Here is a 16,599-nt window from a genome sequence, read left to right as displayed (position 1 = left end):
TCTGCCCATTATCCTCTTTCTCCTCTCTGTCACCTGTACTTTGCAATATCTTCCCCTGTCCTTGAATTTATAAAATGATGTCTTAACGGAACCCAGCAGTTAGCGTAATGGATATGTCGCTGGACTCCCACGTAGTCAAGCGCGGTTCGCGTCCCGGACCCGGTGGCTTAAAACTCACACCGGGCGCATGTGCGTGCGTGCCCAAGATCCCGAGAGAAGAATGGAGGAGAAGGGATTGCGGTGTGGCCATCCCCCCTGGGGGGGTGATTTCTCGCTTTCTGTCTCTATGTCTCTCTCTGTCTGTCTGGCGAGCGCACGCGCCCTATAGTGAAAACCTCTCCAAAAAAAAAAAAAAGACTCTTAACTGTCAAACTCTGCTACACACCCTCACATTTAACTACCATGTGTTGGACACATCCAAGGTACAAAGATTTCTTGGGTTTTTAGACACGGATATTAGCCTTTAAGCTCCATGTCCAGGAGGATATCGCTTTAACACTGACACCCGGCTTTATTGAAAAACAGAAAAAAATGCATCAGTAAAGATAACTTTAGGAATGGTGCAAGAAAAAGTAATTCACATAATAAATTCACTGTGGTATTCACTGTAAAGTACTGAGCTAAAGCATCTGTTTCAGTGACTATGACAATAGATGGGGTGTTATATGAAAATCAACATCAGGAAATTGTTCTCCATTTCATTCTGTAAGTAGTCCAATGTATTTTAGTTTTACTAGGAGGGTAATTGCAGTGGGTTAGAGAGTTGCTCTTTTCCTACCGGAAGGCTTAACAGCAATGGCAAAGATGGAAAATGTATGCCTGGAGTCACTACCCCAGGAAGCAACTCATTGGTCTTAACCCTAGGTGAAAGACGGGTGGGCAGGAATACAGCTGTGTTCCTATTCAGAGGGATAAAACTCCTTAGCAGGGCAGAGATGCAAAGTAAGCAAAAATGAAATATCACTGCAGGTGTGCTGTACTCACTGAGTTCTTACAATAGCTATGCTTTCAGAAATTCCTTCTTGAATATTATGAACTTGATAAAATACTGCTTTTTATAATTTTTGCTAAATAAATTAAAACCACTGTGTATCCATGCACATAAAGGCATAATCCATAAATCTATACTGTTTCTAGAATGTCTATATACTAGATATTTTTTTTTGGAGAGGTTTTTCACTATAGGGCGCGTGCGCTCACCAGACAGACAGACATAGAGACAGAAAGTGAGAAATCATCCCCCAGGAGGGATGGTCACGCCACAATCCCTTCTCCTCCATTCTCCTCTCGGGATCTTGGGCACGCACGCACACGTGCCCGGTGTGAGTTTTAAGCCACCAGGTCCGGGACGTGAACTGCAGTCAACTACGTGGGAGTCCAGCGACATAGCCATTACGCTAACTGCTGGTTCCCTATACTAGATATTTTTTTAAAGTACCAATAACTATTTGATAGCTATTAACACAAAAGGTATAGGTACCTTTACATAACCAGCGATTCATAATCAGTAAAAAACAGAATCACGCCTTTGTGAATTCGCTCATGATAGACCATGTGCACATAATCCTCCTCAGAGTCTGGTCATGCCACAATCACTTTTCTCTAGGCCTCCATTCTGTCTGATCTTGGGGACTTACACACTGGGAAGTGCCCCTTGACCAGACCAAGGATTCAAAACAGTCACCATGAGGGATCTAGCCTCTCATAAGTAGCACATTACCACTGTGCTACTTACCACTGCACTATAAAGCCATTAGTGGATATGCACTGTGTGTACTGCTGCCTCTGGAATTCCAAGAAACCACCCCTTTTCTTGAACTCTTGTCTTCTATTGTGGTAGGATGGTGTTGACTACTCTTTGATCCTTGAAACCTTCCCTTGGGGGTCTACCAGTTTCTTCTGGCTCTCTTACCAGGCCTTTTTAGGTTCTCTTGTTTTTGTTTTTTGAATTAAGATTTATTTAATTTTATTTATTATTAGTAGTAGTATTTTTTTTCCCTTAATTTTCCATAGGCATGAACATTCACCAGAGACAGAAAGTAAGAAAGTAAACCACCAGGTCTGGGACCCAGGTAATATTAGAAGAGTTGTCTTTGTTTTTTTTTTTTTTTTTTTGTAGGTTTTTGCCATAGGGTGTGCATGTGTGCTTGCCAGAGAGAAACAGAAAAAAAGGAAAAGTGAGAAGTCACCCCCCAGAGAGGATGGTTATACCATAATCTCTTCTCCTTTATTTTGCCTCTCTCAAACTCCAGACCTACATATCTAATTATATACTATCAATACAGTTACCTCCATTAGACAATCACCTTAAAATCCTGACCAAAATTGAGCTCATCCTTCCCCCATCCAATTCTCCCAACCTAATCCTCCCACTTCCCATCTCACTCAGTGCATCCACTCAGTAACTAAGCTCTAACTTCCCATTTACCCTAGATTCTCTGTCGTGATCCTTTTCAGGTCACTGATAAATTACTGCTGACTCTTCAATTGTGTCTTTTAAATGTGCGTCTGTCTTCATACTCATACCCAACAATACAGCTTTGGTTCAGTGTTTCCATAATTTTTACATAAACTACCACAGTAGTCTGTTAATTATCTTCAGATTCTTCACTTATAAACCCTAAAGGGTCATCATAATGATTAAATAAAATAGTGTAGCACTAAACACTCTGTCTGACTTACAGCACATACTCAAATGTTAGGTATTACTTAAAATAGTACTACTAGAAAACTATCCAAACTAGCCAAAGTAGAATATACTGTGGTTTATATGAAAACTAGACAAGGGCCAGCCAGTGGTGTAGTGGCTAAGGTGGGTTCCACATGGCAAGTCCTGGGCCTAGCAGCCTGAGAAAGGCATATGTGTATGTGTGTGCCCAAAAGCAGAATGGAGAAGAAGGGATTGGATCATGGCCATCCCGAAGGGGTGCTTTCTCATTATCTCTCTGGTGAGCACACACAACCTGTAGCAAATTAAAAAAAAAAAAAAGACCTGTATTATGAGGTTAATAGTTTACGATACAACCCAAAATTTCATTCTTTTTAGAAAACCATAGCCATTAAGGTGTTGTACTCCCACATAGCCAACCACAGTTCAAGTCACAGACCCGGTGGCTTGAAAATCATGCCAGGTGCATGTGCATGTGTGCCCAAAATCCCGACAGGAGAATGTAGAAGGGACTGCAGCATGGCCAAACCCCCAAGGGTGTGATTTCTCACTTTCCCTCTCTCTATCTCTGTCTCTCTCTGGCAAGTGCACATAACCTATGGTAAAAACCTAAAAATAAAAAGAAATCATGGCAGCTGTCAGATAAACAATGAGATCGGCAATGTTACGGCTCTTTTAGAATTTGTCTAACAGGTTTCCCAGTTTTTACCAGAAAGCCCCATCAAAGAAAAAAACAAACAATGAGATCAAGGGTATCTAGGAGAGTCTCAATCAAGCCCAAAGGAAAACAGTAATGTTAAAAATAGGCAGACATCAAGCCTGAAGCAAAACAGTGTCAAAAGTCAGACAGACTCATCACAGTGAATCAGAGGGAAATACAAGGGGTCTGCAAATGTTCATAGAAAATATTAGGGTCCGTCCTGTGGCCTAGTGGTTAAGGGAGCTAGATCCTAAACGACAGACATGCAGTCTCAATCTCACATCTGGCAGCTTGAGAAACGCAGAGTAAGTGTGTGTGCATGTCCCAAATCCCTACGGGATGGAGAGATAAAGAAGGGATTGTGGTGTAACCATTTCTCATGCAGGGGTGGTACTTGTCCCTCTCTTTATATCTCTCTGGCAAATGTACATGCCTTCGAGCAAAATTTGAGGGTGGGATGCGTATTACAAGAAAATTATGCATAAATTTCGTACTTTTTTGCACCAAAATAAACTTTAACTTAATTTTTTTCCACAAACTTCTTGAAGCTCCCAGATTGACACTGCCTTACCATTCACACGGTAATACCAAGAGTAGAGTCTTTTATCACTCTATAAATTTTAAAAAGCACAAATCTTCAGGGGAATAAATGGTACACCTGTTAATTTAAGATCCTAAATTTTAACCAGTTTTCAAAGGAAATATAATCATTTCATGTCATAAAAAACGATCTACTTGAACTATAGTAGTATTTCACTCTTGGGCTGTATGCGGTCCTTAATTTCTTTGAAAGCTCAAAAAAGTAGCATGTTAATAAAATAATCGGAAAGGATTTTGCCTTTTGAAGATAAAGTTCAGCTGACATAATGATCCTTTGGCCAACCGATGAAATCCACCCTTAAGAAGCCAGTATTTTAATTATATTTCAAACCTAAGAAACTCCCTGCAAAAGCACAAACAACAACACACCATTAACTTAGTGCATTTATCACTTAGAAAAAGCTATCAAGTATTTTATTATTTTATTCTACATTATATACAGATCATAAAAGGCCACAGCAGTTTTCAACATATAAACCCTTTAAAAGTAGAGGGTACTATGAAGGATAGACAAGTATCAAAATGAAGTCCAGTAATGAGGGCATATACCCAGTGCAGTATTTCTGAGGAATAACAAAGCAGATACCAAGTCATCCATATCTAGCTTACAACTATTCCATATGTTTTTATAAATCTCTTTGAGGTTTGTTAAAACTAGGTGTGTCAGGTTGCCACTTATTTTAAAAAGGGAAACCAGAATGAAAGAATAATGACCTTGGAGGGTACCCTTCCTGATTCTAGCCATTTATACGTTTTCAAGAAGGACTCATTTATTTACCATACTCCACTTCTTCCTGCCATCACAGATAGGAAAGTAAGAAATAGAAGAAAAAGCTCAATATTCCAATGTCTCCCTGTTTATCTAGAGCTTCCTTTTCCAAAAGGGGTTTCTTCAATACGTCAAGCCTTTTAAGAATTAGCTGTGAATTCTTAATCACATAATACTGCGCCCTCCTTGATTAGTAACTTGAAAGCATTGGTTTCCACTTTGAAAATACAATCTTTAAACCTATTACTGGTATCAGCAGGTCAATATAAAAAATACAGTACCATGTTACACTGGTATAATTCCATATTAAGAACTTCAAAATATACTTATCACTGAGACCATAGTCCTTGCATTAGTTTTCAGTCCACTATGAACAATTAATTATCTGCTGCATGTAAACATGTCTAAATAACTATAGATAAAATACATCAATCATAAATTTCTGTAAAAGATAATAAAATATCTCCTTTAAAAAACAAAACAATAATAAGCTATTACTGCATTGTTTCCAATTTTATGAAAATGGAACAACCACATGGTTGTTGCCAATCCTGAGTTCATTGTAATAAAAATGGCCCTAGTTCCTGGTTAAAGTCAGCAACCAATCCACTCTCTTCCAATAGGTGTCTTCTGGTACTGTAGGCAAGAATTTGTTTTAGGTGCTATTTTGTCCATTAATAAAATTATATACCAGAAACTGACCAGTTCCACAGTACTGTGTTGCAAACAGTTTTCCATCAGGTGTGGGATCTGAGAAAGCAATTTCTTCTTTACTCAAATATGAGCCATATATAAAGTTACTCCTATTGAAAAAAAGGGGGGGGGGTACGGAAGGTTAAGATTAATGTGATTTCTAATCATTAAAATGGTAAAAACCTATTAAATATAATTTGACTATAAAGACTTTTTAGATAACACTGTTATGTTCTAAAAATTGTTGAAAACCACTGTTCATCCAAAATGTTATCAATAATTTGAGTTAACAGTTTTTAATAAAAGCAACAGTATAAGAACATTTAACTATCATCTTTTCATGATAAAAGTACTCAACATCTTAGAAAGAACTTCCTCAACCTGATCAAGGGTATCAATAAACAACAGTTAATGGTCAAAGACTAATAACTGTTCCTCTAAGATCAGGAACAAGATAAGGATGTTCTTGCCTCTTCTATGCAATACCGTATCAGAGGGTCTAGATGAGGAATTATTAGACTAGACAACAAGACAAGGAAAAGAAAGAAAAAGCATCCAGATTAATAAGAGAGAAGTAAAACTATCCTTTTACAGATGACATGACTTTGTACACAGAAAATCCTGAGCGTTTTACACACCCAAAAGAACTTGCACGATCCACTGACTTCAGCAAAGTTGCATATTCAAGACTGACATTCAGCCTAGCTACTATGAGACAGGCAACACCATGCTGCTCTGCAGTGCTGGAAGCCACAATAGCAAATCACAGGTTTAGATCCTGCGTCATCCCTGAGGCAGGCCTGGTGTGCAAGCACCCAGTATCCTAACTGGTTAGAGGGCTGGGAAGGGAATTATCAAGGGTACCTGTTTCTTACTCTCATAAAAGAAATAAAAGAAAAAAAGATCGATATTCAAAGAGCAATTGTTATTTCTATATATTTGTAATGAAAAATAAAAAATGGGGACCAGCAGATGGAGTAATGGTTATGTCACTGGATTCCCATGTAGTCGACTGCGGTAGGAGTCTTGGACCCAGTAATTTAAAACTCAGCTGGGCACATGTGTGTATGTGTCCAAGATCCTGAGAGAAGAATGGAGAAGGGATTGTGACATGGCCATCCTCCCAGGGGGTGATTTCTCGCTTTCTATCTCTCTGTCTCTCTAGTGGGCACACATGCCCTGTAGCAAAAAGCTCTCTTAGGGCTGGCAGGTGGCGGAGTGGTTAAAGGTGCTGGATTCCCACATGGTCGACTGTGGTTTGAGTCCTAGACCTGGCAGCTTGCTTTCCCTTTCTCTCTCTCTCTCTGGTCAAATTTTAAAATAATAATAACAAATGGAATTCAATAAATGAATCATTCTTTTTTGAAAAATGTTATCTCTAAAAAAAGAAAAATCCAAAAATGAAATTTAGAAAAAATTCCACTTATAATAACATAAAGAATAAAATACTTAGGAATAAACTTAAAACCTATAAACTAAAAACTATTAAATATTGATCAAAGAAATTAAAGATCTACTAAAGAGACATCCACGTTTATGAATCAGAAGACTTAATACTGTTAAAATGATCTATAGCTGGCTTCTTTGCAGAAACTAACAGGCTGATCCTAAAATTCATATAGAAATACAAAGGACACTGAATTGACAAAACAATCTTGAAAAAAAAAAAAAGAAGAAGTTGAAGGACTCAGACTGTCTTATTTCAAAATATACTAAAAATTAGTTTTAGGGGCCAGTAGGCAGCAAGTGGTTAAGGTGCTGGATTTCCACATGGCCAACCATGGTTTGCGCCCGGACCTAGTGGCTTCCTTTCTCACTTTCCCCCCTCTCTCTCTGGTCAAATTAAGTAATAATAATAAATAAATAAAATGGAATAAATGATTCCTTAAAATACATTAAAAAAAAAAAAACATGAAAAAACTAGGGTCAGCAGTTGGCATAATGGCTATGTCGCTGGACTCCCACGTAGTTGACTGTGGTTCAAGTCCTAGACCTGGTGGCTTAAACTCATGCCGGGTGCATGTCCGTGTGTGCCCAAGATCTTGAGAGGAGAATGGAGGAGAAGGGATTGCGGCGTGGCCATCCCCCTTGGGCGGGGGGTGATTTCCCGCTTTCTGTCTCTCTGTCTTTCTCTGTCTTTCTGGCAAGTGCATGTGCCCTATAGCAAAAACCTCTCCTCCCCCCAAAAAATAAATAAATAAATAAAAATAAAGGTGCTAGGAAAATTGAGTATTCACATGTGATATCTTACCTCACATCATATACTAAAAGTAACTCAAAATCAGGCCAGCAGATGGCATAGCACGCCCACATCGCCAACTATGGTTCAAGTACCACATCAGTAGCTTGAAACTCACACTGGGTACATGTGTGTGCATGTCCAAGATCCTGGGAGAATTGGAGAAGGGATCTCAGCGTGGCCATTCCCCCCTGGGGAGTGATTTCTTACTTTCCCTCTCACTATTTCTGTCTCTCTGTTGAACACACACAACCTCAGGCAAAAACCCCTTTAAAAAACTAACTCAAAATGAATCAAAGACCTAAATATAAAAATTAAAGCTATAAAGCCCCCTCCAAAAAAAATAGCCATGAATCTTTGCGGCTTTTTATCAGGCAATATGACCCCCAGGGTCAGCAGGTGGCATGGAGGTTAAGGCACTGGATCCCACGTGGCCAGCTGTGCAGTTCAAGTCCTATACCTAGCAGCTTAAAAATCATACTGGGCATATAACATGCATGCCCAAAATTCCAAGAGGAGACTAAAGAAGAGGATATGATGCAGCCATCCCCCCCTGGGGGGTGATTTCTCGCTTCCCCGCCTCTATCTGATGAGTGCACGTGCCCTTATAGCAAAAATTAAGACCCCCAAAATGGAAGTGACAAAAAATAAATTAGACTCCATCAAAATGAGTAAGTTTTGTATTTCAAAGGACAGCGTTAAGAAGATGAAAAAACAACCATGAAATGGTGGGGGATACATGCAAATCACATGTATAACAAAACAAAGGAATGCAAAAAGAGCTATTTCAATTTAACAAGGAAGATAAAATAAACCAATTTAAAAATGGACACGGGATTTGGGCGAGCCAGGCGGTATGGTGGTTAAGGCAATTAGATACTACATGGCCAAATAAACAGTTCAAGTCTCAGACCTGGCAGCTAAAAACATCTCCACGTACATTTGTGTGCGTGCCCAAGATTCCAAAAGGACTGTGGGAGAAGGGACTGTGGTGAGGTCATCCCCATGAAGGCACTTTCTCACTTTCTCTCTGCCTCACTACAGCAAGTGCACATACCCTATAACAAACTAACAACAACAACAGGCAGGATTTAAACAGGCATTTCTCAAAAACAAACAGGCATTTCTCCAAACAACCAAAATGTCCGTCAACTGATGAATGGATAAATAAAATAAATAGCTACCTAATGTTACATTATTTGGTAGTTTAAAAACAAAAAAGAAGGGCCAGCAGGTGGCATGGTGGTTAGGGGCGCTAGACTCCCACATAGCCGACTACAGTTCAAGTACCAGACCTGGTGACTTGCTTCTCTTTCTTTCACTCTGTCCCTCTCTGGTCAAATTAAAAATAAACAAACAAAATTAAGTTAAATAAAATAATTAAACAAAAAAGGACCAGCAGATGGCATAATGGTTATGTCGCTGGACTCCCACGCAGTTGACTACAGTTCGACTAGGTCTCTGAATTTGAACACAGAACCTTCCACGTGAGTCAGCCCGGCAGAGTATAGCATTTTACTGCTGCACCAGCATCAGCCCCTGGTCAATGATCTTTGACAAACATGCTAAGACCCTTCAACTGAATGGACTGCGGCATGGCCATTCCCTCTTGTGGGTGATTTCTTGCTTTCTGTCTGTATCTCTGGTAAGCACACATGCTCTATAGCAAAAATCTAAGAAAAATAAAAGCCCCACTGAATTGTGAACTTTAAAAAGTTTATTTTTATGGTACTATAAAATTATCACAATAAAGCTATTATTAAATATTTGGCCAAGATATAGCCAGTTTACTAGAATTTTCAAAAGGTAATGTTTTTGTTTTTTAGATTTTTGCCATTGGGTGTATGTGCTCTCTGGAGAGAGACAGAGAAAGAAAGTGAGAAATCACCCTCTGGGTGAATAGCCACACCACAATCCCTTCTCCATGCTCCTCCTGGGATTTTGGGCATACACACATATGCTCCTGGAATGCTTTTCAAGCCACTAGGTCCAGGACTTGAACCATATCTTAACCACCATGCCACCACTGGCCCAATATGGTAATCCCAACAAATCTTAACAGTTGCCATGACACTAAAAGAAAAGACAATACTTGCCAGGCTTAGTTCTGAAAGAATGACAAAGAGCCCTGCCTCTTGTCATGAAAAAGGAAGGTAGGTCGGCCACTGCAGTGCAGTGGTAACCAACACTCCCTGATGCTGGACTGTAGGAGAAGGGCCTGAGTTAAAAAATCCTGGGGTTGGGACCAGCAGATGGCGTAGCGGGACCTCCTACAAGGCTGATGATGATTCAAGTCCTGGACCTGGTGGCTTGAAAATCACACCAGGTGCATGTGCATGCATACCCAAGAGGCCAGGAGAAGAATGGAGAAGGGACTGCAGGAGATGATTTCTCACTTTTCCTCTCACTGTATCAATCTGTTTCTCTCTCTGGTGAATGCATGCACCCTAAGGCAAAAACCTCTTTAAAAAAATAATAATCCTGGGGTCTTCCTGTATACACATTGGAGATGTGCGCTCACAGGCCTGTGACCCTGGCTAGCCGAGACTGGAGGCTGGATTATGGAATAAAAACTGTCTTGGGGTACATATCTCTGTCTCTCTTGTGGAAGGAATAAAGAAACTTTAAAAAAAAAAGACTGGAGGGCCAACATGTGGTAGTGGTTAAAATGCTAGTCTGCCACATGGTTGACTACGGTTCAAGTCCTGGACCTGGCAGCTTGAAACTCAAGCAGGGTGTATATATATATATATATATATATATATGTGTGTGTGTGTGTGTGTGTGTGTGTCCAAATTCCCAGAATGGAAGAGAAGGGATTGAGGTGTGGTTATCCCCATAAGGGGTAGTTTCTCACTTTTCCTCTCTCTTTCTTTGTCTTTCTGATGTACACATGCACCCTATGGCAAAAACCTTAGGGCCAACAGGCAGCATAGTGGATAAGGCGCTGGACTCCCCATGTCGTCAACCACAGTTCGAGTCCTGGACCCGGTAGCTTGAAGCTCATACTGGGTGCATGTGCATGCATCCCAAAAATTCTAAGAGAATGCTGGAGAAGAGATTGCCGCATGACCATCCCCCCAGGGGGTGATTTCTTCCATTCTGTTTCTCTATCTTTCTCTGGCTATGCACACATTCTACAACAAAAATCTCTCAAAAAGAAAAAACTTTAAAATAAAAAATAGAAAAAGGTGGGCAGATCTGAGCCCTCTGGATTTTTACTCATTGATAAAATAGGGGAATAGACCATATACATATTAAGGCTGTAAGAATCTTAGGATCTCACTTGCAACATAACATTACTTTGAAAGGAACAACCACATACAACAGTAGACAGGGAGGCTACAAATAACAAAAAGAGGCCACAAATAAAACAGTAGATCAGCCTACAGATCTCTTTTAATGATTACTTCTAGCCACCTCCATTTATCCTTTATCAAAGGAACTTCATATTGTAGAATAAAAAATCAAATGGATAATTTGTCTGAGTATCCCTCAATACCTTTAATAAACAATCAAATGATAAAAACTATTGAGACTTAGTTTAGAAATAATATATTTTTTAAGAATTATTTTATTTAACTTTTTTTTATTTGAACAGAGAGAGAAAGAGTGAAAAAGACAGGGGGTGGGGGAAAGAGAAAGCAAGTCACCAGGTTTGGGACTCAAACCTTCGTTGGCCATGTGGGAGTCCAGTGCTTAAGTAAGTGTCCTTAACCACCATGCAACTTGCCAGCCCCAAATAATATTCTTCATTAAGAAAAGCTTTCCTGAAAGCTAAACTCCCAAGAAACTTTCTATATTTATTTGGTTTTGTTTAAAATTGGCCCACCCGTGGTGGTGTAGTTAGCACCATCACTTGGAGACTGGCAGCCACATGGGAGGCACAGTTTTCTGGGCCAATCTACACATGCTGAACACAGTGGTACCTGTCTGTAATCATGGCTAGCTGGGCACCTAAGGCAGAGACTCTGTCAGAAATACCTATCTGGGAGCCAGTCAATGGTATAGCAGTTGTGTCACTGGACTCCCACATGGCTGACTGCAGTTCAAATCCTGGACCTGGTGGCTTGGAAATCACGCCAGGCACATGTGTATGCGTGCCCAAGATCCCAGGAGAAGAACAGATTGTAGCGTGGCCATCCCCACAGGGGGTGATTTCGCACTTTCTCTCTTACTAGAGCACATGCGCACTAAGGCAAAAAAACTCTTAAAAAACAATAAAATTGTCTGTCTCTCCCTCTTCCCCCTTCCTCTTTTCCAGTCTCATAAAGAAAAAAAATTCTCCAATATCAAACAGAGCTTGAAATAGGCTATTTTAAACTAATATCATAGTTACAAATAAGCCAAAATATATTTTAACTTATCATGATTTCTTCTTAAATTAACTAGGTAAAAAACTACTTACAAATCCAATACATTGACAATCTTACACAAAATAAAACTCACACATTTGTGACTACTTAAATACCAATCTGTATACTAAAACTCTGCTTAAATCCTAAACTATTGAAGATGATTTGAGGAATTACATCACATTACCTTAGGCATTCAATCATGCGAGAAGCAATCTTCTTCCGACGCATCATGCTGAATACCCATATTCGACTGATCCCACAGATTGCAGGCTCTGGCGACGTTGAGCAGCACCAGGCTTTTTGCCTTTCAAACCTGACTTTTTCTTCTTCGGACCTGATAACTGGAAGTTTCTCTTCTATAACTCTGTAGCCCTATAGGGTCAAGTTGAGAGGGGGAATATTTAAAGTGAGAATATTAATAAGTGGTTGTTCAGTATTGATCTTGTTGAGAAGGTTACTACATTTGTCTGACTTCTGAACAAATTAGGGGGACCCCTTATTTTTTTGTTTTAGGAAACAGAAAAAACTGGTACTACATTATATTCTAATTCACTTACTAGTTATTTGACCATGAGACAAAGTCACTTAATTTAAACTTTGGGGTTCCTCACCTATAAATCGAGGACATCCATCATCTCACATTTTGAAAAATGAAATAAAGTAATACATAGAAAACACCTTGCTATCACTGAGTGGCCCATAATAGAAATTGAGCAGTAGCTCTTCCTCCCTCCCTCATTCTAAGGACCAGCAAAAGTACATGTTAAGAACTAAGCAATAGGGGACCAGCAGTTAGTGTAATGGCTATGTCGCTGGACTCCCATGTAGTCGACCGTGGTTTGAGTCCCGGAACCGGTGGCTTAAACTCACACCGGACGGGTGTGCGTGCGTGCCCAAGATCCCTAGAGGAGAATGGAGGAGAAGGGATTGTGGCGTGGCCATGCCCCCTGGAGGGTGATTTCTCGCTTTCTATCTCTCCTGTCTCTCTCTCTCTCTTTCTGGCGAGTGCACACACCCTATAGCAAAACAAAAACAAAAACAAAAAACAACTAAGCAATAGTAATGACTATTCCTATGAATGTTGCCATAGTTCTAGGATTTATGCACAGCTATACAGGAACTAGAAACAAGAATACAAGAAAATCCTTTGTTATCTTTGAAAAAAAAATAATAATAATACATTTCCTCTCCTAGTCTAGTTTTTTTCTTTTTGGGGGGGGGTAATATATTTTTGAGAGGTTTTTGCTATAGGGCACGTGTGCTCACCAGACAGGAACTTAAGCACACATGCACACGTGCCTGGCATGAGTTCAAGCCACAGGGTCTGGGATTTGAACAGTGGTCGGCTACATGGGAGTTCAGTGACAGCCATTATGCTAACTGCTGGTCCTTCTCCTAGTCTAGTTTTAAGAGGATAAGACCAGCCTTCTGATGGGAGAAGGTACAAAACTTAAAAGGCAATTAGACAACATAATTATGAGTTAATGGGCTCAGCTGCAGTGGCACAGACGTAGGATGGCACTGCACGATGCTGGAGCCACATGGGAGGCCCACGTTCATATCCCAGGTAAACTACAACTTGCTAGGAGCACCTGTAGGCACATCTATGATTGGCTGGAAGGCTGGTGTGGGAGGGGCAAAGGTAAATTACAGCCCAAAAGACCAGGTCAGGAGTCCCTGTGTTAATTTGAATGTATGTGTCCATCTCTCTCCCATGAAAGAAAAAACAAAACCTTTAAAGAGAAAGAGTTAACAAAAACAACCCAAAAATACAGAAGCTCTAAGTTGCTTCTGCAAGTAAGTGGAAAAATGATTAATAGCTACTGAAACACACAACAGTCTACACTAAAATTAACTCAATCTCAGTATGACCAACTCTGATGAGTTAGTCATTTTATATCAAATGCATATGCCCAAACTGTCTTACTGCTATGTATTTAAATCAATTTTATTAGAACTAAATAATTCCACGTAAATTTTATTTTAATTTATTTTATACATTTAATCACCATAAATCTCTTAGCTTGTAAAGTGAATTTACACAACATGAATATACTTCACACCAGTCGAGGATCATCAACAAATAAGAACCCCTTTCTGTGTCCCATAACACTCTCCCCCGCTTCTACTCTCTTTCCACACTGTCTCCAGAATCCATAATCATTTTCCATGCTTTTATATTCTCTCATTTTTCAGTTTCTGCCAGGGTGTGGAGAGTCAGTATATAATACTGGAGACATACAGGCTGAATCTTAAAAACATGTAACGTGGGGCCAGCAGGGGGGGCATAGTGAATAAAAGACTGGACTGCCACATGGCCAACCGCAGTTCGAATTCCAGACCTGGTGGCTAACCTTTAAAGAGAAAGAGTTAACAAAAACAACCCAAAAATACAGAAGCTCTAAGTTGCTTCTGCAAGTAAGTGGAAAAATGATTAATAGCTACTGAAACACACAACAGTCTACACTAAAATTAACTCAATCTCAGTATGACCAACTCTGATGAGTTAGTCATTTTATATCAAATGCATATGCCCAAACTGTCTTACTGCTATGTATTTAAATCAATTTTATTAGAACTAAATAATTCCACGTAAATTTTATTTTAATTTATTTTATACATTTAATCACCATAAATCTCTTAGCTTGTAAAGTGAATTTACACAACATGAATATACTTCACACCAGTCGAGGATCATCAACAAATAAGAACCCCTTTCTGTGTCCCATAACACTCTCCCCCGCTTCTACTCTCTTTCCACACTGTCTCCAGAATCCATAATCATTTTCCATGCTTTTATATTCTCTCATTTTTCAGTTTCTGCCAGGGTGTGGAGAGTCAGTATATAATACTGGAGACATACAGGCTGAATCTTAAAAACATGTAACGTGGGGCCAGCAGGGGGGGCATAGTGAATAAAAGACTGGACTGCCACATGGCCAACCGCAGTTCGAATTCCAGACCTGGTGGCTTAATTTCTCACTTTTCCTCTCCTCTCTTTTTCTTTCTGCCTCTCTATTGAGCACACAGGCCCTGTAACAAATTTCTAAAAATTAATAATGATAAAATTAAATAATCCTTAAAAATAAACATGGAGCTTGACATAAAGAAATAAACTGATGAGGGGGCCAGCAGATGACGTGCTGGTTAAGAGCGCTGGTCTCCCAGATGGCCGACTTCAGGTCAAGTCCGGAACCTGGTGGCTTGCTTTCCCACTTTCCCACTCTCTCCGTCTCTCTCTCTCACTCTGTCCCTCTCTCTGGTCAAATTAAAACAAAGTTAATGAATAAATAAATAAAATAAATAAATGAAATAATTCTTAAAAAAAAAAAAAAAGAAGTAAACTGATGCATACTTGTTTTTGACTTTTTACTTTATTAGAAAATGTTTTGATGGGAACTGGCAGATGGCGTGGTAGTTAAAGGTGCTGGAATCACACATGGCTGACCACGGTTCGAGTCCCGGACCTGGTGGCTTGCTTTCTCACTTTGCCTGTCTCTCTCTTTCTCTCTGTCTAACAAAATTTTTAAAAATGATGACAACAATAAATGGAATTAAAATTTTTTAAAAAAGAAAATGTTATAAGGAAGCATGTATTTGTAGGCAGCTATTAATATGCTAAAAATACAGTCACACATAACATACACTGAATTCATGAGTGAGAGTTTAGCTGAAAAAAAAAATCAGGTGCCAGCCTCTGGCACGATGCATGGATCCCACATTGCCAACCACATAGTTCAAGAGTCTCAGGGGACCAGCAATTAGCGTAATGGCTATGTGGCTGAACTCCCATGTAGTCGATCGCAGTTCAAATCCTGGACCCAGTGGCTTAAACTCATGCCAGGCTCGTGTGTATGCATGCCCAAGATCCCGAGAGAATGGATAAGAAGGGACTGTGGCGTGGCCATCCCCTCTGGGGGATGATTTCTCGCTTTCTGTCTCTCTCTGTCTCTCTGGTGGTCACACGCGCTCTATAGCAGAAACCTCTCCAAAAAAAAAAAAAAATTAAATTAAAAAAATAAAGTCTCAGACCTAGTGGCTTAAAAAGACATACTGGGCATTACATGCCCAAAATCCCAAAAGGAGAGAGAAATACAGGAGAAGGGAATGTGGCATGATCATCCTCCATGAAGGGAGGGTGCTTTCTCACTTCCCCCGCTCTCTCTCTCTCTCCCCGCTCCCTCCAGCCAAGTGCACCTGCTGTCTAGCAAAATAAAAACAACGACAAGAACAATCTCCCCGCTCCCCCCAGCCAAGTGCACCTGCTGTCTAGCAAAATAAAAACGACAAGAACAAACAGAATTTAGATATGCCTCAAAGTGAGCATAATTAGGGGGAACCAGCAGTTAGTGTAGTGGCTATGTCGCTGGACTCCCATGTAGTCGACCGTGGTTCGCGTCCCGGACCCAGTGGTTTAAAACTCACGCTGGGCGCATGTGCGTGCATGCCCGAGATCCCAAGAGGAGAACGGAAGAGAAGGGATTGCGGCATGGCCATCCCCTCTGGGGGGTGATTTCTCACTTTCTGTCTCTATGTCTCTCTCTGTCTGGTGAGCGCACGCGCCCTATAGCA

General features: G+C 40.1%; 1 protein-coding gene and 1 non-coding gene across 5 annotated transcripts in view; one reads left to right on the top strand and one right to left on the bottom strand.

The window, feature by feature from the left end:
- Positions 1 to 16,599, bottom strand: part of ESCO1 (establishment of sister chromatid cohesion N-acetyltransferase 1) — a 78,221-nt gene that overhangs the window by 4,533 nt on the left and 57,089 nt on the right. For 2 of the 4 annotated variants that reach the window (XM_006151604.3, XM_006151603.3), the window contains exons 11-12: positions 12,212 to 12,399; positions 5,440 to 5,540 (exon numbers count right to left, since the gene is read on the bottom strand). In XM_006151604.3, the coding sequence (XP_006151666.1) occupies positions 5,440 to 5,540; positions 12,212 to 12,399 (289 nt within the window). Of the gene's footprint in view, positions 1 to 4,086; positions 4,312 to 4,344; positions 5,541 to 12,211; positions 12,400 to 16,599 lie in introns of those variants that run through there. The other 2 variants (XM_006151602.3, XM_006151599.3) reach the window with 2 other exon arrangements.
- LOC114008347 (U7 small nuclear RNA) lies at positions 3,328 to 3,389 on the top strand. Its single transcript, XR_003549900.1, has one exon. It is a non-coding gene; the product is annotated as a U7 small nuclear RNA (small nuclear RNA).

The sequence above is a fragment of the Tupaia chinensis genome, unplaced genomic scaffold, assembly GCF_000334495.1.
Source record: "Tupaia chinensis unplaced genomic scaffold, TupChi_1.0 Scaffold000320_2, whole genome shotgun sequence".
Classification (NCBI taxonomy): Eukaryota; Metazoa; Chordata; class Mammalia; order Scandentia; family Tupaiidae; genus Tupaia; species Tupaia belangeri.
The sequence above is the reverse complement of the archived record's forward strand: the minus strand, read 5'-3'. Positions and strand labels throughout refer to the sequence as shown.